A 25561-nucleotide genomic window follows, 5' to 3' on the forward strand; every position below is an offset into this window, starting at 1 on the left:
GCCGTACATAGTAATTTTTGATATAAAATTTTCTCCGTGCAGTTTTTAGCAATTAAGTGAATGATAAATATTAATGATTAGAAAAGACAGCGGATGGTGTCAGATATTTGCATGATTAAGCAAGTATAATGAATGAGTTCACTCACCGGTTGTTGTATCCTAACCAAGTGCGCTTTATCAGCTGCATCTGGAAAAATTAAGATTAATTATTACATATTATTTAAATATTTTTATTTTAATTAAAATATTTTATCTAATATTAAAATAAAATAATTATTTAAAAATTTTAATAAATTTAAATTTTACTAAATATTTAATAAACATTTAGATAAATACTATAATAAATATTCTTAAATACACTCATTTTAATAAATATATATGTTTGTTATCATTTTATGTATATATTTAAATAAAAAATAAATAATTGGACTCACCAGTTAGAATATTGCAGTATGTTTCACCCGCTGTAGATTTCGTCTAAGATTGCTTCGCAACAGCTCCATCAAAGAACGACGAACACCAGAAACTAGCACTTTTGTTGGTTACACACATTATAAAACAAGAGCCAAATACATACTTTCGAAATTATGAATTAACGAAGGAAATTTGTCACCGCCCAATATACGAATCGTAAACGCGAGATAAAACACTTAACATAACACTTGTTACCCAAACAGCATAGCATATTCAAAAGACGTCCAGAGGATATCCCGAAAACGTTTTTGAACAGGATGTAGATATCCTTGGTAGATATCCTCTAGATATCCTTTGGATGTATTTTAGACATGTGTGCTGTCTGAGTATATATGTAATCGGAGCAAAGTATTATCTTCTCACACATCCGGCGATTTTTTTGGCACTGTAACAGATAAAACGAACAAACGTGACTGCTTGGCAACCAAACAAAAGTTATCAATTATGAATGCATACCACACATACAATCTATACTGCATACTTACATTCTATAAGAAATACATTGCGTTTTCGAACGAATGTAGAGATTATTTTACGTATATAAGATATAAAAACTTTTGTAGTTAACGACAATCTAACCTATATAAATTCACGGCCAGTAGATAATCGATGAATCATGATTAATCGTTGTTAATTCGCGGCGAGTAATATTTCCCGGCGATCGCCCGTTACTTTAATCGACACTCCCGATAAAAGTTCATATTTATCATCTTTAATCGTTTTAATACGGAAAAAATACACAATTTAGCATAAAATATCTTACGTTCAGAATCGACGCGCTGAAGAATTCTGAATGTTCGGTAGGGTAGTATGCGCGCTTCCCTACCGGCTGTCACACTTTGAACCCTTCTGACGTATATTATCCTACCGACCACTGTGAATTTTTGGCGCATTGATCATAACGAAAAGCGCGAAAGTGTTGTATACATTATTTAACTGTGTACTTTATTTGTATTAAAAATGTATAACAAGTGCAAATTTTTATCGGTAGTGTCGATTAAAAAGGCCAGTATTATTTATCGCGGATATTCGCGATTCGGCATTCGCGATTCGGCATTCGCGATTCGACATTCGCGAACGGCGTTTCGTACATGATTGACAGTTCGAGTCGTGGATTTATAGGTTAGCAAATAATTTCAATGGAATTGTATATATTTTAATATCATAAATGCGTAAATGATTCCTGCATTGATTCTAAAAAGTCGAAGCGCGATGTATTTTTTATTAGTATGTTGAAAATTTATTTCACTGAAATCAATTAAGTAGAATATTGTTATTATATGCATATCTATATCTAACAATTTTCGTCAAGACAGTCATTGTTTGTCTTACTTGAGTGCATTTACAGTGTCGAATCGATTGTCGAATGTGTAAAATTAATGTAGAGATATTATTATATGCGTAAATGCATTGTGACATAATGTATTTCGTGTATCGCGGCGTGGCAAATCTAGTTTTTACATAAGTAAAGTATTCGATAGTGTGTGTAATTAACTATAAGTTCGGATATCTGATATTCATTGATCCTTCGATGGAATTGATGCAGAGTTCAAGGAGAAATCCACAGTGGATGAAGCATATTGCAATATTCTAGGTGATTTTACTTATTTGTTTATTATTTATAAATATATATGTAATTGTAATAATATACATAAATAGAATTACAATTTGAAAAAATGGAAATAATTAAATAATATGCAATAATTAACATACATAACTGAATGTTACATATTTATTTTTTCAGATATTTATTTATCCAACTGAAAGAGCGTGCTTAGCTAGAATACGACAACTGATGAGTGAATTCGTTTATTTATTTGCATGATGCACCTTGCAATTCCGTTTTTATAATTACTCAAAAAATTGCTGGCTATCACTGAATTTATAACTAAATTTATGATTCTGACATAAAGTTTTTATTTCACGTTTGCATTTTCGTGACATGGAAAATTTGTTACGTAAATTTGTGATTTTCTGAAGCAAAGAGTTAACTTTTGGCTAATAATACGCGCAATTAAATGCGAGTTTTCGATATTCATTGATTTATCAATAGAATTGATGCCAAGAATTCTGAGAAAACTGAGAATCTGCATCGAATAAAGTGTACTGCAATATCGTAGCTACTGAGTATAATAATTCATTCATTATTTAAATATATACATAATTGCGATAAAATACACGTGTATACAATTAGAATTACATAACAGTTAAATCGTTCTCAAACAATACAATGCAAATTCTTGTTTTGTCGTGGAAAATTAAATATTTTATGCTAGTTATAAGCAGTATTTGTTAATCGATTTATATGGCTTATGATATAATTTTTCATATGTATAACACGTTTATCGCAATATTTGTTACATCGTTTTGGACACTTTAATTTTCTGAGACAATTGAACATAATAGTCTCTTTTGCTTTGGCACTATACTAACGAATAATCTATAAATGTTGATGTCACGAAAAATAAGACAAAGTTTTACGATCCTCCGCGATCTGGTGATACATTCAGTGACGTGCACACACGAGCCACATAGAATCCCCTCTTTCAGAAGAGGTGCTTTCATGCGCGCGTATAAAGCCAGTGAAAGCGCCAGGCGGCCCTCCAGACTAGCGCACAGTCCGACAGCGATAGGAGCTCTGCCGACGTACGGCAAACTTAGATTAATGCTTGAGAATCTCACATAAGTTCATACATTAATAAATAAGGCAACTGAAAAAATTAATTATCGTGCTCTGTTCGTCGCGTCTACGTGTTCGCGACTTTCCGATTTGTGAATAGGATAGCTTAGATCAGGAGTGACAATGAAGATCTATCTAATTGGAATCTTGACTATTCTACTACTCGTTGGTACCACAATTTTGGGACATCCTTCACAGGAGAGATCCATAATGCCAGGTATTTATATGTTTTTAATTCAATCTTATATCTCTTTATTTATTTTCTTTAAGTAAAATACTACCATCAGTCTGTAGTGACATTTTATTTAAAAATATTTGAGCTTTAAGTTTAGACAGTCGAATAGTTTAAACATGAGCAATAATCGATTTATGATATCAACTCATTATCTCTCAAAATTCGAACAGTTCAAATATTTTAAAAAATTGAAGCAAAAATAACATGCATTACATTTGTAAAATGCTTAAAATAAAAAGTTGGTATATAGAATCAATTTAATTGATTCTTTAATGAAAACGAAGCGGAATGAAATGTATGCAAAGAAGTATTACATAAAATGCGTTCGTTTATCTAATGACATTGGGTAAATACCTATAAATTATGCATAATATGAATATGCAACAAATTAGATAAGTATGTATTAGATACATATTTGAACAGCTCGAAAACTATTTGAACATATCTTCAGAATATACATCTAATACATATTTATCTTATTTATGCTTGTTATAAGTTTATATTAACACAGTTCGAACTTTTGAATATACATTCAGTTTGGAAACTAAAGCTTAAACTATTTGACGTTTGATCTCCATATTGAATTACTAATCTAAACTGCTCCATTTGAAATTTTTTAAAGCACTATCACAAGTAAATAATTCTATTGATAGTGCAAATATGATAACACAAATATTTTATACAAGAATTAATTAATTTTATTAAAGATAAAGTTAAATATTTTGAGCATTAATTCAATAGTATACATTAGGACAAAAATTATTAGCCTTTATATTGGTTTACCTTTTATTGCAAAAATAAAAGGAAAAAGGAATCGCTTGCACTCTGTCACAAGTTGCAATAGTACAACGATTAAGCGGCAAAGATACAATGATCTTAAGTCATTCTCTATCGATGATTTAAAGTTCATGGCTGAATCTTGCACAATGCGGTCATCTATAACACAGATATTGCAATGAGGCGTGTTCAAAGACATTATACCGTTTCTATACAGATATTGTTGCATGCATTTCGTCTATGTATATCTTCAATAATGAGGACTAAATTGTCATTCACATCATTAATCTTCTATTAACCCGATGCAAATATGATGAAATTTTGTTCCAATATAAAATTTGCTTTATCAATTAAAAAAACACATCTTGTCCAACAAGCTTTTTAAATCATCTTTCATAAACTATAATATGTTAATTAATTAAAGCGCATCACTCAAAAGTTTAAATTTAATTTGCAGTAATTTGAAAAGAATCATATCAATAGTATGTAAATAAAACATACGCGAAACACAGATATATAATTGCAATATGCAGTAAGCAATTCTTATATATACATTGAGAGAAAAGAATAATTAACCATAATCTATAGTGTTTTTTAGCGCCAACCATATTTTCATGGATATTCTAACTATAGTTGATTATATGATTGACATTACCATATATATAAAGTTATTATTACTAAATTATAGTAATAATTTCTATAAAAATGAGTATTCTGATTATAATTATAGTCCCATACAATTATAGTTCCAAATATCACATACTTTTCTCTCAGTGTATTTCTCTTATATGCAGTATGTAATTCTTTGTTACGCGAATTACTAACACCGTTACACACTGATATTCTCGGATAATTACTTTAATATCTACTTTCGTGCAGTTCGTACACGTCAAAACTGCGCTATTAGATCGAAGATGAGAAAATTCCGCAATATATATTTCATACATGATAATTATTCGAGAAGAGCAATCTTAGATACAATCTTTGCTGTTTCGTTCTATCATAGTCTGACTTTATCACGTACAATTATGCCTCCACCCTCTCTCTATCCTTCGTTTGCGAAAGTAGAACACTTCCTTCTACAGATGCTAATCCTGATAACCTCGGAGAATGTGCCGTCTCCATGCAACGTGACAGCACTCAAAATTGCTGCGGTTCAAGTTTCTCGCTTCTGTCACAATTCCATGAAAGAACTTTTCAACATTATTCTCATATTGCTTTGCATCCGCGGCTCTGGCATTTGTCGAATAAACATCAGTAAAATAGCTATTACAACACGTGTTATTTAAACGTATGGGAAGCCTATAAACGGTTGTCTGTATAAGCACGTGAGTCTGGCTCGTCGTGAACGTACGCTCACGAGATTCCCCGCCTACGCTCGTCGCCGTGTGTACGGCGGTTTGCAAGGACTGCAACTTTGCTGCATTTTTGTAGAAACTGACAGACATAGTAGCAGGGTCGCAGAATGTAGCGAGATACAATGATATTTACTATATATTACAATCGTAAAGTGTTTTGCAATAATTGAAACATGTTTCTTTGGAGAACAAATTTAAGAAGTATATCTTTTAATTGTTGTACAAAAAAGTAATAATTGAATATTGCATAATATGTAATTAACAGAGAGTATAATTAGTTTCCCGATTAACAATAATTTGAAAGTTTTCATTTATATTAAATATTAATGACAAAAGAATGTCAAATTTAATAAGCTCGACAGACATTCATCTACAAAATCGATTATCCACGCGCATGTATCTAATCTTCAATTTTCTAAAGAATCTATAAATAAAAGGAAGTGTAGAATGCAAGACAAATATTCTCTACATGCACATTCGCATTTTTAAAAATTGATCTTATAGTGAGATTAATACCTCTTAATGTGTGTATGTCGCAAATACGATCTCGCAACCGCTTAATAACTGTAACATTCAGCGTATTCGCACCTACACGCGTATCGCGTATTATAGAATCAATGCCGTTTGCACAGACGTCAGGGCATGAACGATAGTAACAATTCCTGTACCAGCATGCAGGAGCCAGTCTCACGTGCCGCACGTGAATCAATGTACTTTTGCACGTGCCGGTTATTGCTGATCGGTGCGAGAAAGACAAAGAAAGAGAGCCAGGCTCGTACACCTTTCCTCGTACGGATTAATTCCATCGAGAGAAAAGTCCGATCGAGTCACGTGCAGCCACTCGCCTCGAATCACGCGACCGTCCGTCCTGTCAATTAACGACCGCGCGACGTCTTCTCGGTTAGCTTCGTTTGTGCGAGGACCATAGCAAGGCCGCGACAAAACCCGTTTTTATCGTGTTTCGATTTCTCAGAAATCACTCTTACTCTTTCACATTTTTTGCGGTGATGTTTGCGGCATAAAAATAAAATTCACGATAACTAATGAGTATCGTAATAATTAAAGAATTACTCGTAATTTCAAAGCGTTTATCTAGAATTGCATATCTATATTTTAAATTGTAGCTAAAGTTACATATCACAAATCTTACAGATTTTGACGTTTTTTGACCTACTTATTCACTTATTCTCACATAACATGAGAAAGTGCAAATGAAAGTAATTTCTCTGACAATGAGAAGAATGAGATTTCATAAGGCATTAAGTATCACGACATTGACACTGGTGTGCAAAATTAGCGGTGTATAAATAACTAACTAGTTGTAAAAGAAATGATACAGTCGCACCTTATTAAATCTACAAACTACTAATGAAGATGGAGAAAGTGTGAGAAATTCGAAGGAGATTACAGCTTGAATGAGATCGAATAATAACGTTCTCTCGCAGCAGAAAGAATGGAATAGCGACAATCTGTCATTGACACTGATTCGCTTTCTCGTATACCAATCTAGTATACTAATAAAGTGCCGTGTTGTATTTATAACATTCTTCATAGAATGTCAAGAGAGCTAACTAGCGCATGACTAATCTTAACACAATATTTATGCATTTCGAGATTCCATATCGTGTCGTACAGATTTCTCAATAACTACAACTTCCGTATAATTAATCTATGCTTTCTCCGTTTGCGAAACATAAAGAATCGAAATAGCTGATTCAGCTTAGCGATGAATTCTAATTTTTTAATAATATTATTCTTAATATTATCTATTATTATTAATCTATTATTTATTAATCTATTATTTATTCATCTATTATTTATTCATCTATTATTATTAATATTATCTATCAATATTATTTATCATTGCTGATTAAGCATCAGTAATGCCACCTGCAAAATCACGGATTTACATATTATATACGGATTACTTTTAAAAGTTTCTCGGTTTTATTACGTGCAAAAATTAATCCTACGTTAATCAACTTCTAGAACACGATAAAAACATTCGCACATAAATTTTATAACACGTATTGCATCGCAAGAGTAACTTACGCAAAAAGATATCAGAAGAGCGTAAAGCGTGCATACCCGCAATAAAAGCAAGATTGGCATTAGATTGGGATTAGTTATCTGACCTTCTTTTTCCCGGATACGTGGTTTTGCGGATACGTGCTTTCCTGGACGCTTTATTAGGACGCCTGATTAGGATTGCAGAAACTTTACAATAAGCAAAATAAAACCACCAGGATTGCAAATTATAAATAGCAAAAAATTAATAAATGATGTGTAAATTAATAGATTCATATTATCGACTTAATTGTATAATCTATCTAATCAATCTGAAAATATTAATTAAGCAGTTTTATTGTGTATTTGTATCCGTTAATAATCAAGTTTCCGACTTGAGAAAAAGTTACTGCTTTAGTAACACTTTAATGCACGAGAACGAGAGTAACGATTATGATCAGCAATTTTATCAAATTGCTTATATGTACTGTCTCTGCTAATAGTATCCAGGTGAATTCGTCGGTGAATGTAGTTTCTTTTTAGCTCAACTTTCTACGATTCATGATCATGATTCAGTACCCATGGGGTTTTTAAAACGCCTGCTAATACGACCGTTTTCTTATTGATAGCGACAAGTATGTGAATTTAAACGTTAACTTTCTACACGGCAGTTTGGCCATAATCAGTGTTATTAGTATCGGCATAGTACGCGACCGCTGTCAGACAGATTTACGGTGATACGAATATGTTAATTAAACCGGCACAGAAAGGACCCCCAAAGGGCCGCGTGAGCCAACTTAATTTGAGCAATTAACATTGTTAAACTCAGTACCGCAAGTGCACAATGATTGATGTGCATTTTAAAGTTAGAACCGACTGCGTCTAGTTTCTTAGCTGATATACTTTTTGTTTTGTTATAAGAAAACGGCAAATTCTTTCCCGGTAATTATCGAATTGCGATTGGTTCACCGGCACCGTTTTCGCCGCAAGCTAGTCCTCTTTCTATTCACTACGTTTGCGAAATCAATACGAAAGTTTAATTGTTATTTCATTTATATTTGGAAAGTAACCATGGGAAGCCTGATACTATTTCCCGTTATATTCGCAATGTGCAATTTACAAAAATGATTATGCACATTTCGATCAGATTCTTTCGCTTTAATTTAACTTTATCTGTTGTGAACTAAATTCGCAATTTTCTCCAATTCGTCCGCAGTAGTCGGACAGATGGCTTTAAATTTCCGCCTTCAAAAGATGAATTTTATTTGTATCAAAAATGCAAACGCATATTATCCTAAAGCTACAGATATTTTTTTTTTTAAATATATGTGTCTAATGTATTACATATCTATATTATATCTAAACACACATAATTTTTTAAAATAAATATATGAAATCGATGTCAATTTTGCGCGATCGCTATAATTTTTATAGGCCGCAAAGTGGCAACACCCGCAACAGAAATTTCCGCAATAAACGCGTTTATCCTCGTTCGCTTTTATGCAGCATTCACGTGCAAGAGAGCGTGGCGGCCGGTACGCTGCCCGATGCACGTGACGAACGGTGTAATACCGCTGCACGTAGTCACGTGCTCCAGTAGCTTGCTACCATCACGCTACGATAAGTCGAGTTACCTGCGATATGGCATTCGCAGCTCTCAGCGAGATACACGTCAAGTGTGTGAATCGTTACTTCATATTATTATTATATCGATTATGCAGAATCCTAGTCACAGAATCGTTCACAGATTCATTCAGTCAAATAAACATTTGTCAAGTCTTTACAACTCGATGCTAACAGTGGTAATATTGTTTCAAGATAAAATGTATTTTGCGTATAATACTTTTAAACGGAATTTAACGTAATAATAATTTATTGCTTCTAAACAAACGTAACTTTTCTCTATTGAAATTACAAAGTCGTTATAACCAGCAGTATTTTATATTACAACGATGCCGTGTCTCGATGCAATGGCAGTAAAATTCTCCACCTGTATCGTAACTACGCTATCGTACGCTGAGATGAAAAAATAGCCGCAAAGAGAGGACAATGTATCTCTGCTTTCCCAGCCGCTTAATCACATTGCCGGTGATTGCCGGTAATTGGACGCTGTCCGCTTCGGTAAAGGTCTTCGAAATTAAAGCGTTGATAATAAGTCTTATTCCTAAACAAGAAGTGACTTACTCCGCAGTAAACGGTAATGTACGATGTTGTTAATGTCTTCCTTTGCACGCAAATCAAATAAATATTCCATATTAAAAAGAGACGACGTGCATTCGCCCGTAACGAATTCTTGCGGTTTATTCAGAGATATACGTAGCGATACGGCACATACGGCAACGATACAAGTTCTATCGCGACCAATATCTATCGCCCGTCGGCCCCGACGCCGGTTTTCTAGGTCGGGCTTGCATTGCGCTTAATAAGTAATTACGCTAGTGAACAATTTCCCGGCGTTTAATCATATATAGACTGGAATGCAGTTCCGAACTGCCCGCTTGATTTTTGCATTTTCACCGATGAATGATTAGTACGAAACAAGTGTTGCATTAATACTTACGGACAATAATAATACTTTTTTCACCGTTTGAGATAATAATTTTTCCATCATTAAACCACAATTTCTAACTTCTTTAAATTTGCTGCAACGATGCATGCAAATTTACGATGTAGAATGCAATTGCAACTTGTCTGTGGATAAATAGAAACGTGAAATTCACACGGAGAACGTAAAGAGATTCCGATCGACTAGTCTCGCCGGTATTTCACCATTTTGGGCGATGGAAATGTACCGATACGTTGCAAAAAAGTAAAAGCGCTGTCTCCGAGTGAAATTGAGAGATTACGTACACTTCTTAGTTCGTCCTTAAACAGAATGTGAACTTCCTGTATACATATTCTTTTATTTGCACTGTGCAAAATTTGCCGTAAATCTACGAAACTTTCGCTTTTGAATTTTACACCTGGCAAGTAAATATCAGTCGCGCCAGCTAACTGTTTTCGGCCTTACGTAAACAAAATTGTGTTGCTTTCTTTGCAACGCTACTTCGCAACCGCGAGCCACTGATAAAACGTGTTAATTAGTCCAATTAAAATTAACTTTCTATAATTATGTATTAATTAATATTACGATCATTATAATACTTATATTCTACCAATAACCTGGATTGGTCAATTGCTCTTGCCTTTTTAGGCTATACTAATCTCATAATATCGTGTAAAGTTGAGTTATATTTTGCATTTAATAAGCAGTGAAATTCCATTAGTCAGCTGAGCTCTCGGAATTCTTTCGACACGTCAACACGGCGATGAAATTAAAAGTGCTGATCTCCTCGTTATCTTTGGATCACAATATCTGACTGCATCGTGTTGACAGACATAGTATCTCTCGGCGACAAGTCACATTTAAATGATACTGAACGAAGCCAAACCCGCGTGGAGATTCCGAGTCGTACGATCAATATTCGTGCGTGTCAAGTTTCTATATACTCTTGTCATCCTTGAACGTAGAGATGCAGTCATGCCTGCCTTAATAGGCGAACAAAGAGGCCGTGATAATGAGCAACCTCTCGGCTATGCGAAAAATCGGCGCCTACATACCTCATTATTCACCGCTCACGATCAATTTTTTTTTTTTCTGACATTCCTTTAAATTAGCGACGTATCGAAAGCATTGCGAAACCTTCATCCATTATCTGTACGTCAACTTTCATTGGAAATCATCTTTACTCAATTTTATAATTGATCATTATACGATCGTAATAGGAAAGTTTTCGCGGCACGAAAGAGCGTTTAAATCCCTGCGGTTAATAAAGCGGTTAGAATGCGCCTCGCGAAACAAGAAAGAGGACGTACTCGCGGATTTACGGTTTATCGAACGCATTCGGAAATCAGCGGTGATTCCACGATGCTGTCGTCTCATTACAGAAAGCTCTCGCCGTCCTTCGGCCAACTACGTGTCCGTGCGTGACGCTCGTTAGCCAACATGCAAACAATTTCATTGCATCAAACAAGCTCTAGCACCTTGCCGCGCGCAGCACGTTAAAGATACTTGCTGGATGCACTAAGTAAACACTTTATTAGCAACTAATTGCATGTCTGTAAATGGTTTTGAACAGCGCAACAGAAATGCCTCATTTCACGGATCAGATGTTTATAGGTGCTTATTTAAAAAAAATTCTTAGAACCTTAGAAGTATCGCGAGAGCATATAATTTACACGTAATCTAGCGCACAGCATTTAGTGCGATATCTCTCCAGTAATTCTTTTCATATAAAAAAAAAAATAAATTAATAATACATGAAGCAAATCTCGTTTTAAAACGTTTCGTTTGTTCAATTCAAATTTTTAAAAAATATTTCAGAAAATGAAAAATTTACTGACAATTATTTATTTGAAATAAGGCAATATATATTCCACGAGTCAAGCGGGACTGATTGCAGAAATTGGGGCTACGCGCTTTTTTGATGCAAGAGTCGCATTCGTTTTGGAGAATGAAGGCAAGTGTTTGTCCTGCCTTTTCTGGTGGAAAATTGTCTCTTATTTCTTAATTAAGAGGGAAGTACGTTCAAAGTGCGCCGTTCCGCTTGATCACTTTTTACGGATAACGTCCATAGAGATTGAAACAGCAAAGGCAACGAGAGAGAGAAAGATTAAAAAAAGAGAGAAAGAGAGAGAGTGTATCGTCTCACTTTCTGCATAGAAAAGAAGAGTGAGAAATGATAAATATACAAATAAGTGATGTTGACTGAAAACTGTGCATACTGCTGAACAAATCACTCAGAAAAGACTGATTGAAATAAATATCACCAGTCATGTTCTTAAAAACATCTTTATCTCTATGAATGCGTTCACGGCTTTCTAATCATTCCAAGAGAAACGCATAAACAGTTTTTTACGCAGTTAGAAAGCATATATCTCGCGGCATCTATATGCCGCACTCGACAATCAAGCCGCAGCAAGAACAAACGTTAAATTAATAGTGTCGTGCACTGAAATTTCATTATGCCTAATTAACGGTTAATTCAAACAATCATCTCCGAACATTCACTTCCTCGAGTGTCCAGCATAACGTCCCGCTTGTTGTATAATTAAGTAATAATACGATTTGATCATTCTATTGAAAATAATGCCTGTCTCGTCGAGATAAGCCGCGAACATTTCGCAATAAATTATTCGACTTCGCGCGCATCAACGCCTCCGTGTGTAAACTGCGATTGTCCGCGGCGTATAATAAGCGGTCGCCGAACGCGCGGTCGTCCGTCGTCGATTAGGATCTAAGAATCCGGTTATATGGGTCGCTCGTGATCGAGGGATAAGATCTACGGCGGCAAGTTCTGACTGCGGGCGCACAATGACTGCCGGCCGTTCTCTCCCTCGTGCTTCTCGTCACGAGACGAGGAGCTGAGGAGACTCGATGCCGTCTATTTCATGCAAATCCGAGCGAGTCCAGATAAGCGCGCGCGCGCGAGGCTGCACCCGAGTCGGAAAACCAGATTCCCTTGATCTTGCGCGCGAGAATTATTTCGCTACACGCGGCTATAAGTCCACATACCGGGGTTATCGTTATTGCGTTATCTCGATACGCCAATATTCATAACCAATGATTTCGAAAGGTTTTGATTATTAATTTGATTTTCTCTATATCATTGTCAGCGCTGGTTTATTCAAGCGTGCACGTATGTCTCTCTGCGCGGCGTGGACAGCGCGATATCAACGGTTTTTCGAAGGATTCGTAAAAATATCAGTAAAAGCTATTCGTGAATTATCGGCGTACTTTCAAACTGCAAAGCCGCTGTCACTCTGATTTACGACGTTGCAATTCGCACGCGTTATCGTACGGCCTGTGCTACTCATTTCTACATAGAATCTGCGTTGCGCGAATTTTATCACTTTTTTCTCTTTCTTAGCGCCATTGAATGTCGGCGTTGCGAGATCTTATTTAACTATCGTTCATATAAGGATGCCGATGATTAGCGGCGCTCGTTGATTTATAGTGTATTACGGAATCGTGGTCGACGACGTGGTAATTAAAACCATCGTCTCCGATTCGCGTCTCGTTATCGCGCGCCATTACCATTCCGCATGAAATCAGATCGCATAAATTATTTCCCATCGCCGTTGCTCGGTTTTGTTCTTGGCGCGCTGATCCGCGTTGCGCGTCTAATGACCTCCTCGGAGAAGGTTGCGGTACCATAACTCGCGTCGCTCTCTGCGTTTATCCCTCGCGTTTATCCAAGGAAACTGACGGATTTTTCTTCGCGATATTTGACCTTTGAGACGACTACAATAAGGCAGCAGGCAGCGAGCGAAGCATAAACCAATCGAGCGGATCGAATCGAGTCTGTGCGCATTCACACATCTCACTTATGTGATACGCGATGGAATAGCGTCGTTATAAAAATACGAGCAAGAGAAACTAATCATTTCGTTCAGTTTGAATCAGCATGCGCATTTACGGCTTCCCTGTGCAACAGTTCAATCGATGTGTGAAAAATACGATCGAGTCCGATTTCATTTGAGATTGTAACACGCCAGCTTGAAATCCTACTCGATTCACATACTCGCAACTGACACACCTCGCCATCGAAACGGCGTTACGAACGAAAAACACCAATCCAGACAGCACCAAGTTATTTCGCGAGATTCGAGGCGCTATCACGCTGATATAGTGGAAGCATAAGTTCTCGGTTGGATATAGTTACGATCGCTTAAATCGAAGTTTAAGTGTGCTTCTTTTTCTTTCGGATTATTTATCGGCGACCCGCATCCAGCGTTCACCGCGAATTTTCTCTCACAAGTTCATCCATGTATTTAATCGATCGTAAACACGGATGTAATGGTAAAAGCAGGGTCAGGAGGGGGCGGCCCTCTTTATCTCGAAACCCGGAACATTTCGAGAGATTCTCTCAACTTAACGACGCGAAAATTATCTTTCGCCGTTACCGCTTTCTTCGTCGAACCGTGCCCCGGCAAACCGCACGGTTATAAATCTTACGGCGGCTGCGAGCAGTCTTGGCTAAAAACTGTAGGCTGTAAGAAGAATTTAAATCATTCCCACTCTTTTGTAGTCTTATCGCGCAATTGACTCGGTCGAAACTCTTTTTACGGATCTTCTAAGCAATATTTCTTCTCGAACGCCGTCCTCAGCATTCCGCGAATATTACTCGCAGTTTACAACTCAAAGGCGACGCGTGTTGAATATATTAACTTATGCGGTACAACCGATCGCGCTTGCGAAAGCATCGTATTCGTCCATCCGTTTCTCGCGACGAAACCTTTGGTCGTTCGTACTTGGCGAAAGCGAGACGGAGATAGGAAAGGAGAAGCGGGACAAAAAGACACAGCCGTTAAGGGATCAGAGCGAACTAGCAACAGTTGGGAAATCTTGGCAAACATTGCTACATGTAGTGTCTGCAATTACACAGTGATAGGCGGACCGCTCTTGCGCGTCCGGGCACCAGCGCGCCGCGCAATAAAGTATCTTCGAGGATTTATAACGCGTTGCAAAACGGACAATCTCGATGCTCGCGACAGGAGCGCGAGCAGTGACGCGTCGCGAAATTGGGCGATTAAGCGATTGCGTAATCCGCGAATGCATATTGATCTCGCGCGTTATCGTTACAACCCGTGCGCAGTTAATCCTGCCGTTATTCCACCTGTAAGTGAATTTATGTAAACACACGTCACGCTGTCAATTGGCTTTGTTAATTGGCAATCATATTAACCGCGTTTTAAATGTTTCAGCACGTATCTCCGTTTATGTTAATTGCTAGTGACACGCGAGCTGACAACCGTGTAATAATATATTTTTGTATAGCAAACACGTTATCTTTCTATTTTCAAGCGATTGTATAGACTAACAATTGTATTTGACTACATGCCTCGTCAGTCGCTCTAATGTGTGAATTTATCAACTAATTTTCGAATAAAATTTTGAACATCAAGAATTAGGAGTGCGAATAACTCAGAAGAGTGCATTGTAGCTCCGGCTTATACTTGCCGCACTGTACACTCACCCCTATTTCTCAGGTGTCTCTAATTGGCCCAAAGGAATCATAACGATCAGATTCGAGCAACGAGCAAAGCTAGCATGACCCAATTCTAACGTTCCTCTAATTGAGGATGCATGATGTACGATGCATTTTACGGATCGCGGCACTTCGAATCTATCATGAACTTTAACATCAGCCAGTCCTTGAATCGAGCTGGCTCCGACGCAATCTTAATGCAATGCACGCGCATCACGATCGTGACTCCGTTGCAATGACCGCCGGCAAAGAGTTATCGAGATGCACGATATTACTATTCCATCTCGTCTGTCATCCCCGGCTCCGCGCGGCTTTGCACGACTTTACACAATTTTTCTCCGTCACCCCTGTCGATCTCGAGGAATAAATACGACCGAGTCGTAACGGAATTTTTCACCGTCTTATGCTCGCTTCTATTGCTTCTGCTTGGACTTGAATGCTAAAATCAATTCTGTAGGCAGATTCGTTTTGCTACATCTATAATTTTGTGAAGTATTTAAGATATTATTTAAATATTTATAAAATATTTAAGATATTATTTTAATTTATAAAAATGTTAAAGACACTCAAATTAAAAATCAATGAATGAAAAGTCACTGGCATTGATTGTACTTCTAGAACTTGAATAATTTACGCACGGATAATTAAAATTTAAGTTCTTACTGACCTTTACTTTATAAATTTATGTTCATTGCCGGTAATTTTATAATTTTATTCAGCATTAATGCACAAGGTGAAATTATTGCTGTCAGTTGACACCTACTCTGTTGTCGGCGTTCACTTTATACCACAGTTCTATCATCTAATCTTGTCATCTATTAGGCATTTAATGATCATAATAAGATGCAGAATTGGCGCCTTGCTTTTCAGACGAATCAGATTAAGACATCAAGAAGTGCTAATAATAAAACGATATGCATCTCGTTCCACGTTCTCCGATCAATACATTTTACCGTTTCAAGTGACACTTGACATTTTTTATCACATAATTGTCGACTGCCGCGTTGTCCATTTAATCACGAGATCTGCGTGCAGCTTCAAAAATTCCTCCTGCGCCTTTGCGCCGCAGTCCTTGAGTCGCGAGTCTCTGGAATGCAATTCACCGTGCATTGTTCGTGACTTGCGCGAAAATAAAAATCACAGAAATTTATAGACTTGCTTTTTCCTTTGTCTACCCGTGCATTACTGCATACGATCATTACTCGTTAATATTGAAGATATTAATGCAACGTTAAATAAAGAAAATAAAAATTATAATCAACAAAATCATATCTACTAATTTTTTATGCTACATAAAATTATAAAATATTAAATAAAACTTTTATTTAATATTGAATTTAGCAGGAAAAATTTTTGAAGCAATCGCTGCCATTTGAATCAGCTTGTGTATTTATTTTACTGAAATACATTCACTGAAAATACTGATCTTCTTCGACGTCTAAACTCCGCTGTGCAACCCATTGCGTAACAAGTCTGCCGCAAGTTGAGATAAGAAACTCTCGCTGTGCCGCTTGCAATTTGTCGAAGAACGAGCATTGTGACTCGTCTCTCAGCGGTTTCGTGACACGCCGGGCTTATTGCTGCAATACGAACGATTGCAAGACGACTCAATGAATTTACTCTCTGCCACTTCTCAAGGCACGAAGACGTAATCGGGCGTTCACTGTCTCAGAATCGGAAGCTGACGTTACCTTCGCTGTAATCGACAAGTTCGATCGTCCGTTCAATCTTGTGCTTTCCGCGGATACTTGTCGCTCACTTGAAACGCGGCTCATTCGCGCGTGACACTGGAATAATGATACCGTAACGCGCTGCGAGCAACGACGCGATTCGCATCTAACATTCGCGATTAACAGCCGCAGCTTTCCTCGTTCGCATTCTAAATCATAATCGTGATCGTCGCTTTACTGGACATATATACATAGCGAGCATTGTTATAAGATCCTCGGTTATTAAAATACCTCTTGCAATGTAAAATCGTGGGATTTTCTGAAAAATAGTGGCGCGTATTCCCGATGATGTAAAATCGTGGCGCTTTGGCAACGTTCGACGGACAGGTTTTTGTGTATCAAATGGCGTTTACTTGCCGTTTAGAAAGCGAACACTGGGCTCGTGCTAGAAGCAATCCGCCTCTGCTTTTTCTTTTTATAAACATTCTATAAACACGATTATAGAAATTTTTATACATTTTGTTGTACGCAAAGGTTAATTTCAACAGCGGTGCCGCTCTCAAGCGCAACCATGATCTTCTAACAACAAAAAACTTCAGAATGCATCAAAGTGAAGTCAGAACGCATCGTAAAAGTTAACATTAAACGTACGTGTTATTATCAACATGCTTACTCGTAAAACTTCTGTGTAAAATTTCTACAATATTAATCTTTCACAAAACGTTCTTAAATATATAGTTTTTTAAGCTTTAAACTATTAATAAATTATTAATAAACCTATATCTTTTAATTATTGGTATTCAAAGAAATACTAAAAAGTGGTTTAAAGTAGCAAATAAACAAGAAATCAATTGACGTCAGAGAAATCCTGATTGAATCATTGAATGAAAAGAGATTTCTACATAATTATAGTGATTTCTCATGACTTGCATCTTTAAAGCCTTAAATTACAATTTGGCAAAGTGGCTTGTAATTTAAAAACTGGAACTGATCATTTCACGATTCAGAGAGTTCGCGGACAGGCGACACGTGCACGGATGAGCACGTGGCTTGAGTTCTGTGGCCCACATATTCAGTGAAGGGTTTGAGCATTCAACTACGACGGTGCATCGAGACAGTGTTCAATCAGGTAGTAACCAATATAATTTTCGTGTAACTAAAGCAGATATTAGTTCCAATAGACCGCGCGCCGTCGATCTGTTGATCACGATCACTGTATAATTACGGGCAGGCGCATAGGCGACCAGAAAATTTTCCGTCAGAAATACTACCTACGCGTCTGAGTGTGAAACAATCATGCTGATGAATTTGCATAAATAATTACAGTTCTATTTTACGTGACAGAATGTCACGTGAGAGTGAAACGTGACAGTGATTAGTAAATTCATAAATTGTGATTTCGTAAATTTTGCGAATACGAACAAGCGTGTCTCCGCGCGAAGTAAACACGTGATCAGTTAATATATGTACATAAACGTTTCGACAATAAGTTTTGCAATTAGTTTCTTTACGTAATTCGTCTTTTCCATTATAATAACAATAATATCAAAATTCTGCAGGCTATGATATGTTAGAGCGTCGAAGGATAAAGACTGAATGAGATGTTGATCGAAGTCTAAGTTTGTCGTCTTTATGACGTTCCGTATAAAAGGAAGACGTCGCGCCTATCCTTCACGCTATAAAGTGGAATTAACGGTAATGCTTTCACGCAACCTGTCTCATAACTCTTCTCGCATCGTGCTCGAGAGCGCGACTTAATGAGACGGTCTTTTATATCTCGACAGCAGCGTGATGGCGGTTATATTTGGAATGTTCTTAAGCTCAACGAGACCAACGTCATTGGCATATCAGAATCCGGTCTCGCACGTGAAAAGAACGCGGGTTTCATATTGTGCCAATGGACCGCATTGTTCTCCCACTAATCGTTCGCATAACGAAGGATTAATGAGTTTCAGCGTGCCTGTACGCGTTTCTTTTGTGAAAGGCGCGTGACAAAAAAAATCCGATATAAATCTTAGCTTCTCTAATAATGACAACCTATCGAGAAACAAATAGTTATAATAAATTCGCAGAATGATTTGGGGCAGTATGCGATCGGGAACTTGGGGTCTTAAGCCGCTCAAGCCGCTTATCGCTAAATCGACAATTGTTCCAACGCCTACCGTTCGCGCGCCAGGTTTCACGAGGAAAAAAAAAAGCGCATTCCGCTGCGCTCGGATTATCATTCGGGCGAATCCATGAGGAATGGGCGCGCGCCGCGTTTTCACCACGGCGAGTTGTATCGCCGATTTCCGGGTGTACGTTCGCAGCGCACGCCACGGAACGTACAGATATATCGCGGATTTCGCGATCGTCCTCCGTGCCGACATGCTGCGCGCACGTTTCAGGGAACCACGAGGAAACTCTCGATGGCGTGGCGTGCCAGCCACGTTCTGTTCGGCGGTGACTTATGTACTGTCAGCTTTCGTGCGGAGTTCACATTAAACACTTTCTCGATTCGATCCTTAAAATACTCGACCCTCAAGGATCGCGCGATAAACACGGCGCAGATCGCGTTACGAAACATATAATACAATACAACAGTCTTCCTTCCGTGCTGTGAAATCGCGTTCAGTTAATGCTTGTATACTTCTTGACTTCTCAAAGAACTCCCGATTCAGATTTGGAGTGACTTACACGGATAATTGAGTATCAATCCTAGCGTGCATGACTGTAAATGCAAATCAATTTATATAACGGAGTACTAAGCCAGGTTTCTACAAGTATACTGCGAAACGGAGGATTTCTTTTTCCCACGAAAATTTTAAAAGAGATAATTTTTTTCACAATATAGTTCGAAAATTGTCAAAAATAAATTTATATAATTGTAAAAAAATATGAAAAATTAATGTAGAATCGATTTCATGCAATATGTGACATAGAATTTTAGAATCCTCAGTTATGTGAATTCAAAATACTTATATTTTTTAACTTGTTTTAAAATAAAAAAATGTATCTTTATAAATTTTTGAAAAACACGTATAATTTAAGCCACGCGTTAAAAGATGATATTGCGGGAAACTTTATTAATGAATTGTAATTGGTTCAAAAAATTCGACTGTCTTTGTCTCATTTGTATTGAGTTATAAATGTTTTATGTACAAGCAAAGACTCGGGTATTGGAATCGCAGTAGTTGCATAAGGCAATCTCTACCACATACTGCGCAAGATATTGCGTTCACTGAAGAATATTTTAAATATCGTTAGATTTTTACCACGCGTAACTTTCTATACTTTATGCCAAACAATTACGTTGCCGCAAAAAATGAGAAACCCGGACGCGATCTTGTGCGATCGGTACGCTCACGCCGCGAAGAGAAAAGCTCGTATATGGCGATTACAAGATACGTCTCTTCCTTCCGTCTCTAACTAGTCTCACATTCACTTATCCAGTGAATATTCTTGAATACATAAATGTTTTATGATATCTAAATGTCTATAGAAATTTATTCGAGTATTCCGGAGATACAGACACTATTCCAAATAGGGAATATACACAGACGGCATTTGAATGCTGGTGCAAGACGTTAGTGCTTCTAGCGAATTTCCGCAGTAGAAAATTGTTAACGAAGCGGCGACATTATGACATCAGATTAGATAACAGACTCCGCCGCGAGGAGTCATTAAACTCTAAAAAGGGAAGTGCGGGATGGAGTGGTACGAAAGGAACGAAGTCAGATGGAAATCGCGCAATGCAGATTGTGCGCCGAGAATTTCAATTTGCCTACCGCGATCGCGGAAACCAAATAATTCTAACGTAAAATAAGAATCGATTTTCTCATTCATTACCAGAGATCAATTTTAAGAAAATAAAATCGTATATAAGAAAGACAGTGTAAAACTTATGCATCTAAATGAAGATAATGAAAGAATTATCAATTTATCAACGCGCGAGTAAGCAGATTAAAATCTTTCTGTTACTCCGTTTGTCGATAGGCGAAATTGTAATATTAAACGATTATCCACGGATATTTGTCACGGTTGAACCGATTTTGCTTATAGTTCAGGTAACTGCAGTAAGGAAATATTTGCTGATAGAAGATTGTGGAAGTTAGATCGGGATTTTTTTGCACTTTCCGTTATACATATATTTTAAAATTCACCATTTTATATTTCACCTACATAAATATACATATTTATACGCGTCATGGTAAGAGCATATTTACTGAGCATAGACATTTGCGGAACGTAAAGCACAGAAAACTCTTGTTTGCCGCAGATCGCTACGTCAATTTTTCACCGAGTTATAACGTTTTAAGAATTCAGTGCGCGTGCATCATTCGCGAGTACATGCGTTCACATGTGTCGCGCGTGACGCGTGCTATTATGTAAACATAACGTTACTACGATCAGCTGGTCAGTTGACAGGTAGTGGGTTTTAAATAAGTTACTGACCTACATAGAACAGCGTGTATTGTCAATTTCAGATCTAGATTGGCACCAATCGGGATGCATACGAGTCGATGCAACACGGTCGACAATCGCAATTCGGCTGACGCGCCGAATCACAAATTAGAGTGATATACGACGTTCGTCGTGCCGAACTGTAGATTAGGGTGTGCTATGGATTAGTGTACGCGTTCGCTATGCACAATTTAACGCGAGAAACTACTGTTTTTCTTGATGCAATGTCGCTATCGCAACGAATGTGTTTCGAATATAGTTGCTCTGCAACTAAAATCTTGAACGGTGTATATAATATGCGTAAGTTTAAGTTTGAAATTAAATTTTATGCGTTTATTTAGCAACCGTTTACAGCAATTTTTAAGATTTTGTAAAAGAAAGTTTTTTACTTTGATGCAAAACACGTAACAATTTTTCGCTTGTAACTATTACGTTAAGATTACACACGTCATTCGATTTAGACAAATTTTTTAATATACATATGTATATCGTCTCCGATTTAATTTCACGATAACAGCTTTCTTCAATGTTACTTCTCTGTTTCTGTTATATTATCTAAAATTGTCCATCTTATTACTGGAATATTGCCTCGATAGAAGATAAAACTTCTACTGTAATATATTTTAGACGGTTAAAACGAGCTTTGAAGCATTTTACTTCGGTATAATATAAACGTGCATCTTAAATGCATCTTATTATTTAAGATGATATCGTATAACTTACGGTAATAACTGGCGTTGAGAAATAACGAGAAGATTTTGCACAACTTCTCTTTTGTTGGATTTCCATTAACCGGAAGTTTCGTTAACCGGTTATTTGATCAGGATGTTGAGAATTAAGCAAGTAGTTAATCAGTAAATATGATACATCGCAAATTAATTTTTGTATATCATTATTACTTAAAGCAGCAAGACGATTACGATAAAATATTATTCAGTTTTAGAATTGATACTCCACAACATAAATTAAGGTAAAAGTTGCGTCCTGCTGCGCATGTATGCCAAACTTCAGCTAATAATCACTTAATTAGTCACAATAACGACAGGTTTGAAGCCGACAGTTGCATACGCGAATAATAATTACTAAAATACAAATAACATACTACACGCGCGCGAATGCATGCGCACTTGCGTTATCTCCGACTGCGAGAGAGATTTCCTACTTGGAGAAGTGGATATGTGCCAATGGCTTTGCACGATAATTACATCAATTATTCGCGAGAGAGAAGAGCTCAATCAGAACTGAGTTTCACTTCTATTTCAAACGGCTGATTAAACAAATTCGATGGAACAGTCTTTTCTACATTAACATCTCTGTGTTATTAAGAAATTTTATCCGCGCAGTTTTTCATTATAAACTTCCTTATTGCGCAATGAACGTAGATTCTCGTGTGTAATAGAAAAATCGATAAAAATAGAAACAAAATAAAATTTCGCCGGAAATGAAGAAGGCAATGCATCAGACTTACAATTCCTATTGCCGATCCTTTCTTCCACGCGGTCTAAAGATCATAAGTTCGTATATGGCGATCGGGTTTAAAATATTCCTTCGCTCGAATTGTGGGCCTGTGGTGCAAAAAGCACGATTACATCGTGCACTAAATCACAATGTCTAATCATAGCCCGCGTTACTGTAATCCCGTTGTAACACCGGCTTGTTATTACCACATCCTCGTAACACCGACGAGAAGTTATTATTGATGCCCAATAGCTCGAGCGCAATTAAAGTGGCGAATATCAGTGGCGTACTCTCCGATCTGCGCTATTTACAATCCAGAAAGTCGATCCATCCGTGTAGTTCGCTTGAAATTTTCGCTTCGCGAAAAGTCGCCGGTCACTGTCGAGAATGACGGACAGCAGGTTGCAGGAGACTGACATGGTCCAGTGAGCGTAAAACCAACTCGAAAGTGTCAGACCCGATTTCTTTTCGTTGCTACGCTTGATCACGCGCTACAACTGACAATGAGACACACATTGTCTTCTTTTTAACCCTCTAATTCAATCGCGCTTTAATCTCTGAACAATTATATAAGCGCGTTAATACAAAAGGATAAAGTATGCTGAAGGCGATACACGAGTGTCAAATGTTAGCCCTCCTAGTGTATTAATTTACCGATTTGGTTTATTGAATCAATTGAGATCGCGCGTATCTGATCGCGTTACAAAACAACGCGTGAAATACGACAATCGGCTGTTGAGTTAGTGACAGTTAATTACTAAGCGGCAATGGATACAAAATAGCATTCCACACGCAACAATCAGTCGTCAGATCGGCGATAATTAATTGTTGTTCACAGCGGTATCCAAGTCCAATTGGTTGCATATATAATCATATAGCACTGTAGATTCTACGATTTCGCGTTTATATGTTAGCGAAGATAAATTATTTTACAAAACTGTCGATTGAAATAACTGATATTAAGATTTAAAAGTGGCAAAATATCTTGTGAGTTGCAACATTTTTTATGCTTCGCAGAAAAAGACGATAATTGATTCGAAATCTAAAAAGTACGCGTTGCACAAGACTGACAGCAATAAGAGCCTTTTACACGTTATAACAACTCAAGTATATCGTAATCCAATGTCAATCGTTAAGTGCAATCGCAATTTTTTCAATGACGTCATAATAAGAGACATTCTAGAATAACTTTATTCCGATTAAGCGGAAGAATTCTTTACAATTTTATTATTCATCGCTAAACCTGTTATTCACATAATTTCCATTTATATGATTTTCCGAGTTAGCGCATGTGTCAGTTTCGGATTCAAAAATTATTCCATATTCTACTACATTAGAGTATCTGGTATCAATATTCGAATCAATCAAATCATGCGGCGAGGATAATTTACTGCGGCTCGAGTTAATGCTCGCCAAACGAGCGCGTAACCTTTTTCAACGTCGATGGCAGAGATCGCTTGCGCATCGCTTGATCTCTCAATCGCGATCGCACCTTACTGCCGATTGACTGACAACGGTATAATTACTGGCACGGGAGCACGAGCTATATATTACGTCGGGCGTGCGCGCAATATTGGGATACGCAAACGTATAATGAACTTGCTCATCCGCCTACGTGATTCAGTCACGCTTAAGCATGGAATTCTGACACCGTCGCGCATTTCCTTTTCCTCGCATTGCGACGTTTCCGTGATCGATATCATTAGCGGTGGAAAAAAGAAAAAAACGAAACGAGTTTTCGCATTCGTTTATACGTAATTATAAATATTTGATTAAGCGATCATGAGGCAATAGTGCGCTCAATTTATTTTCTTGACACGTATGATCGCTCATTTTACTGCACATGCAAATTAACAACTATGATATGCAAGCGAAAAATAAAATTATATTCCTACTTTCTCTTCTTGATGACGAGTTAAGCTCTAAACGTTTATCTTTAAGTATATTATTACAGACCGTGATCATCAATGTCGTAAAATCATTTTCGCAGTGTTTCAATTGCACACATTTTGCAGGAGTTCAAATCATAATTGATCATAATTTAGTGAGTTCAATCTCTGATGTATATGTGTGTGTATCAATTCTATAGAGATTACTTTTCTATCTATCTCGATAGCACTGAAATTTATATTTCATAAAATTTTTATCATTGTTTCATAAACGATATGAATATTTTGATGTCAAGAGATATATTTCTATTTTATATGTGCGATAGAAATATACATTTAGTAACGCTGGCGCGCAAAATTTCACAATGCCGCTGATGAAACTTAGCCGCAAATTATTATATGCAACTATCGCAGTCTACGTCAAATATATTTTTGTCGATTTGTCAAGCGCTATGATTGAAGCTGCGAAATAGCGCGTTGCGCCCCGCAAAGGAGGTTAAACAGTGACAGATGAAAATTGTGAAACTTGTGTGAGAAATG

At 37.1% G+C, this 25561-nt stretch overlaps 1 protein-coding gene across 2 annotated transcripts in view; it reads left to right on the top strand.

Annotated features, from left to right (window-relative positions):
• The first annotated feature begins 1400 nt into the window (after positions 1 to 1400).
• LOC105672253 (uncharacterized) overlaps positions 1401 to 25561 on the top strand; it is a 54760-nt gene continuing 30599 nt past the window's right edge. For both annotated transcript variants that reach the window (XM_067353330.1, XM_012367059.2), the window contains exons 1-2: positions 1401 to 2068; positions 2219 to 3371. Coding sequence is in view for 1 of the 2 variants with exons in the window: in XM_012367059.2 (XP_012222482.2) it covers positions 3278 to 3371 (94 nt within the window). In the remaining variant the exon portion in view is untranslated. The remainder of the gene's footprint in view (positions 2069 to 2218; positions 3372 to 25561) is intronic.

This window comes from Linepithema humile, chromosome 4 (genome assembly GCF_040581485.1).
Source record: "Linepithema humile isolate Giens D197 chromosome 4, Lhum_UNIL_v1.0, whole genome shotgun sequence".
NCBI classification, from domain to species: domain Eukaryota; kingdom Metazoa; phylum Arthropoda; class Insecta; order Hymenoptera; family Formicidae; genus Linepithema; species Linepithema humile.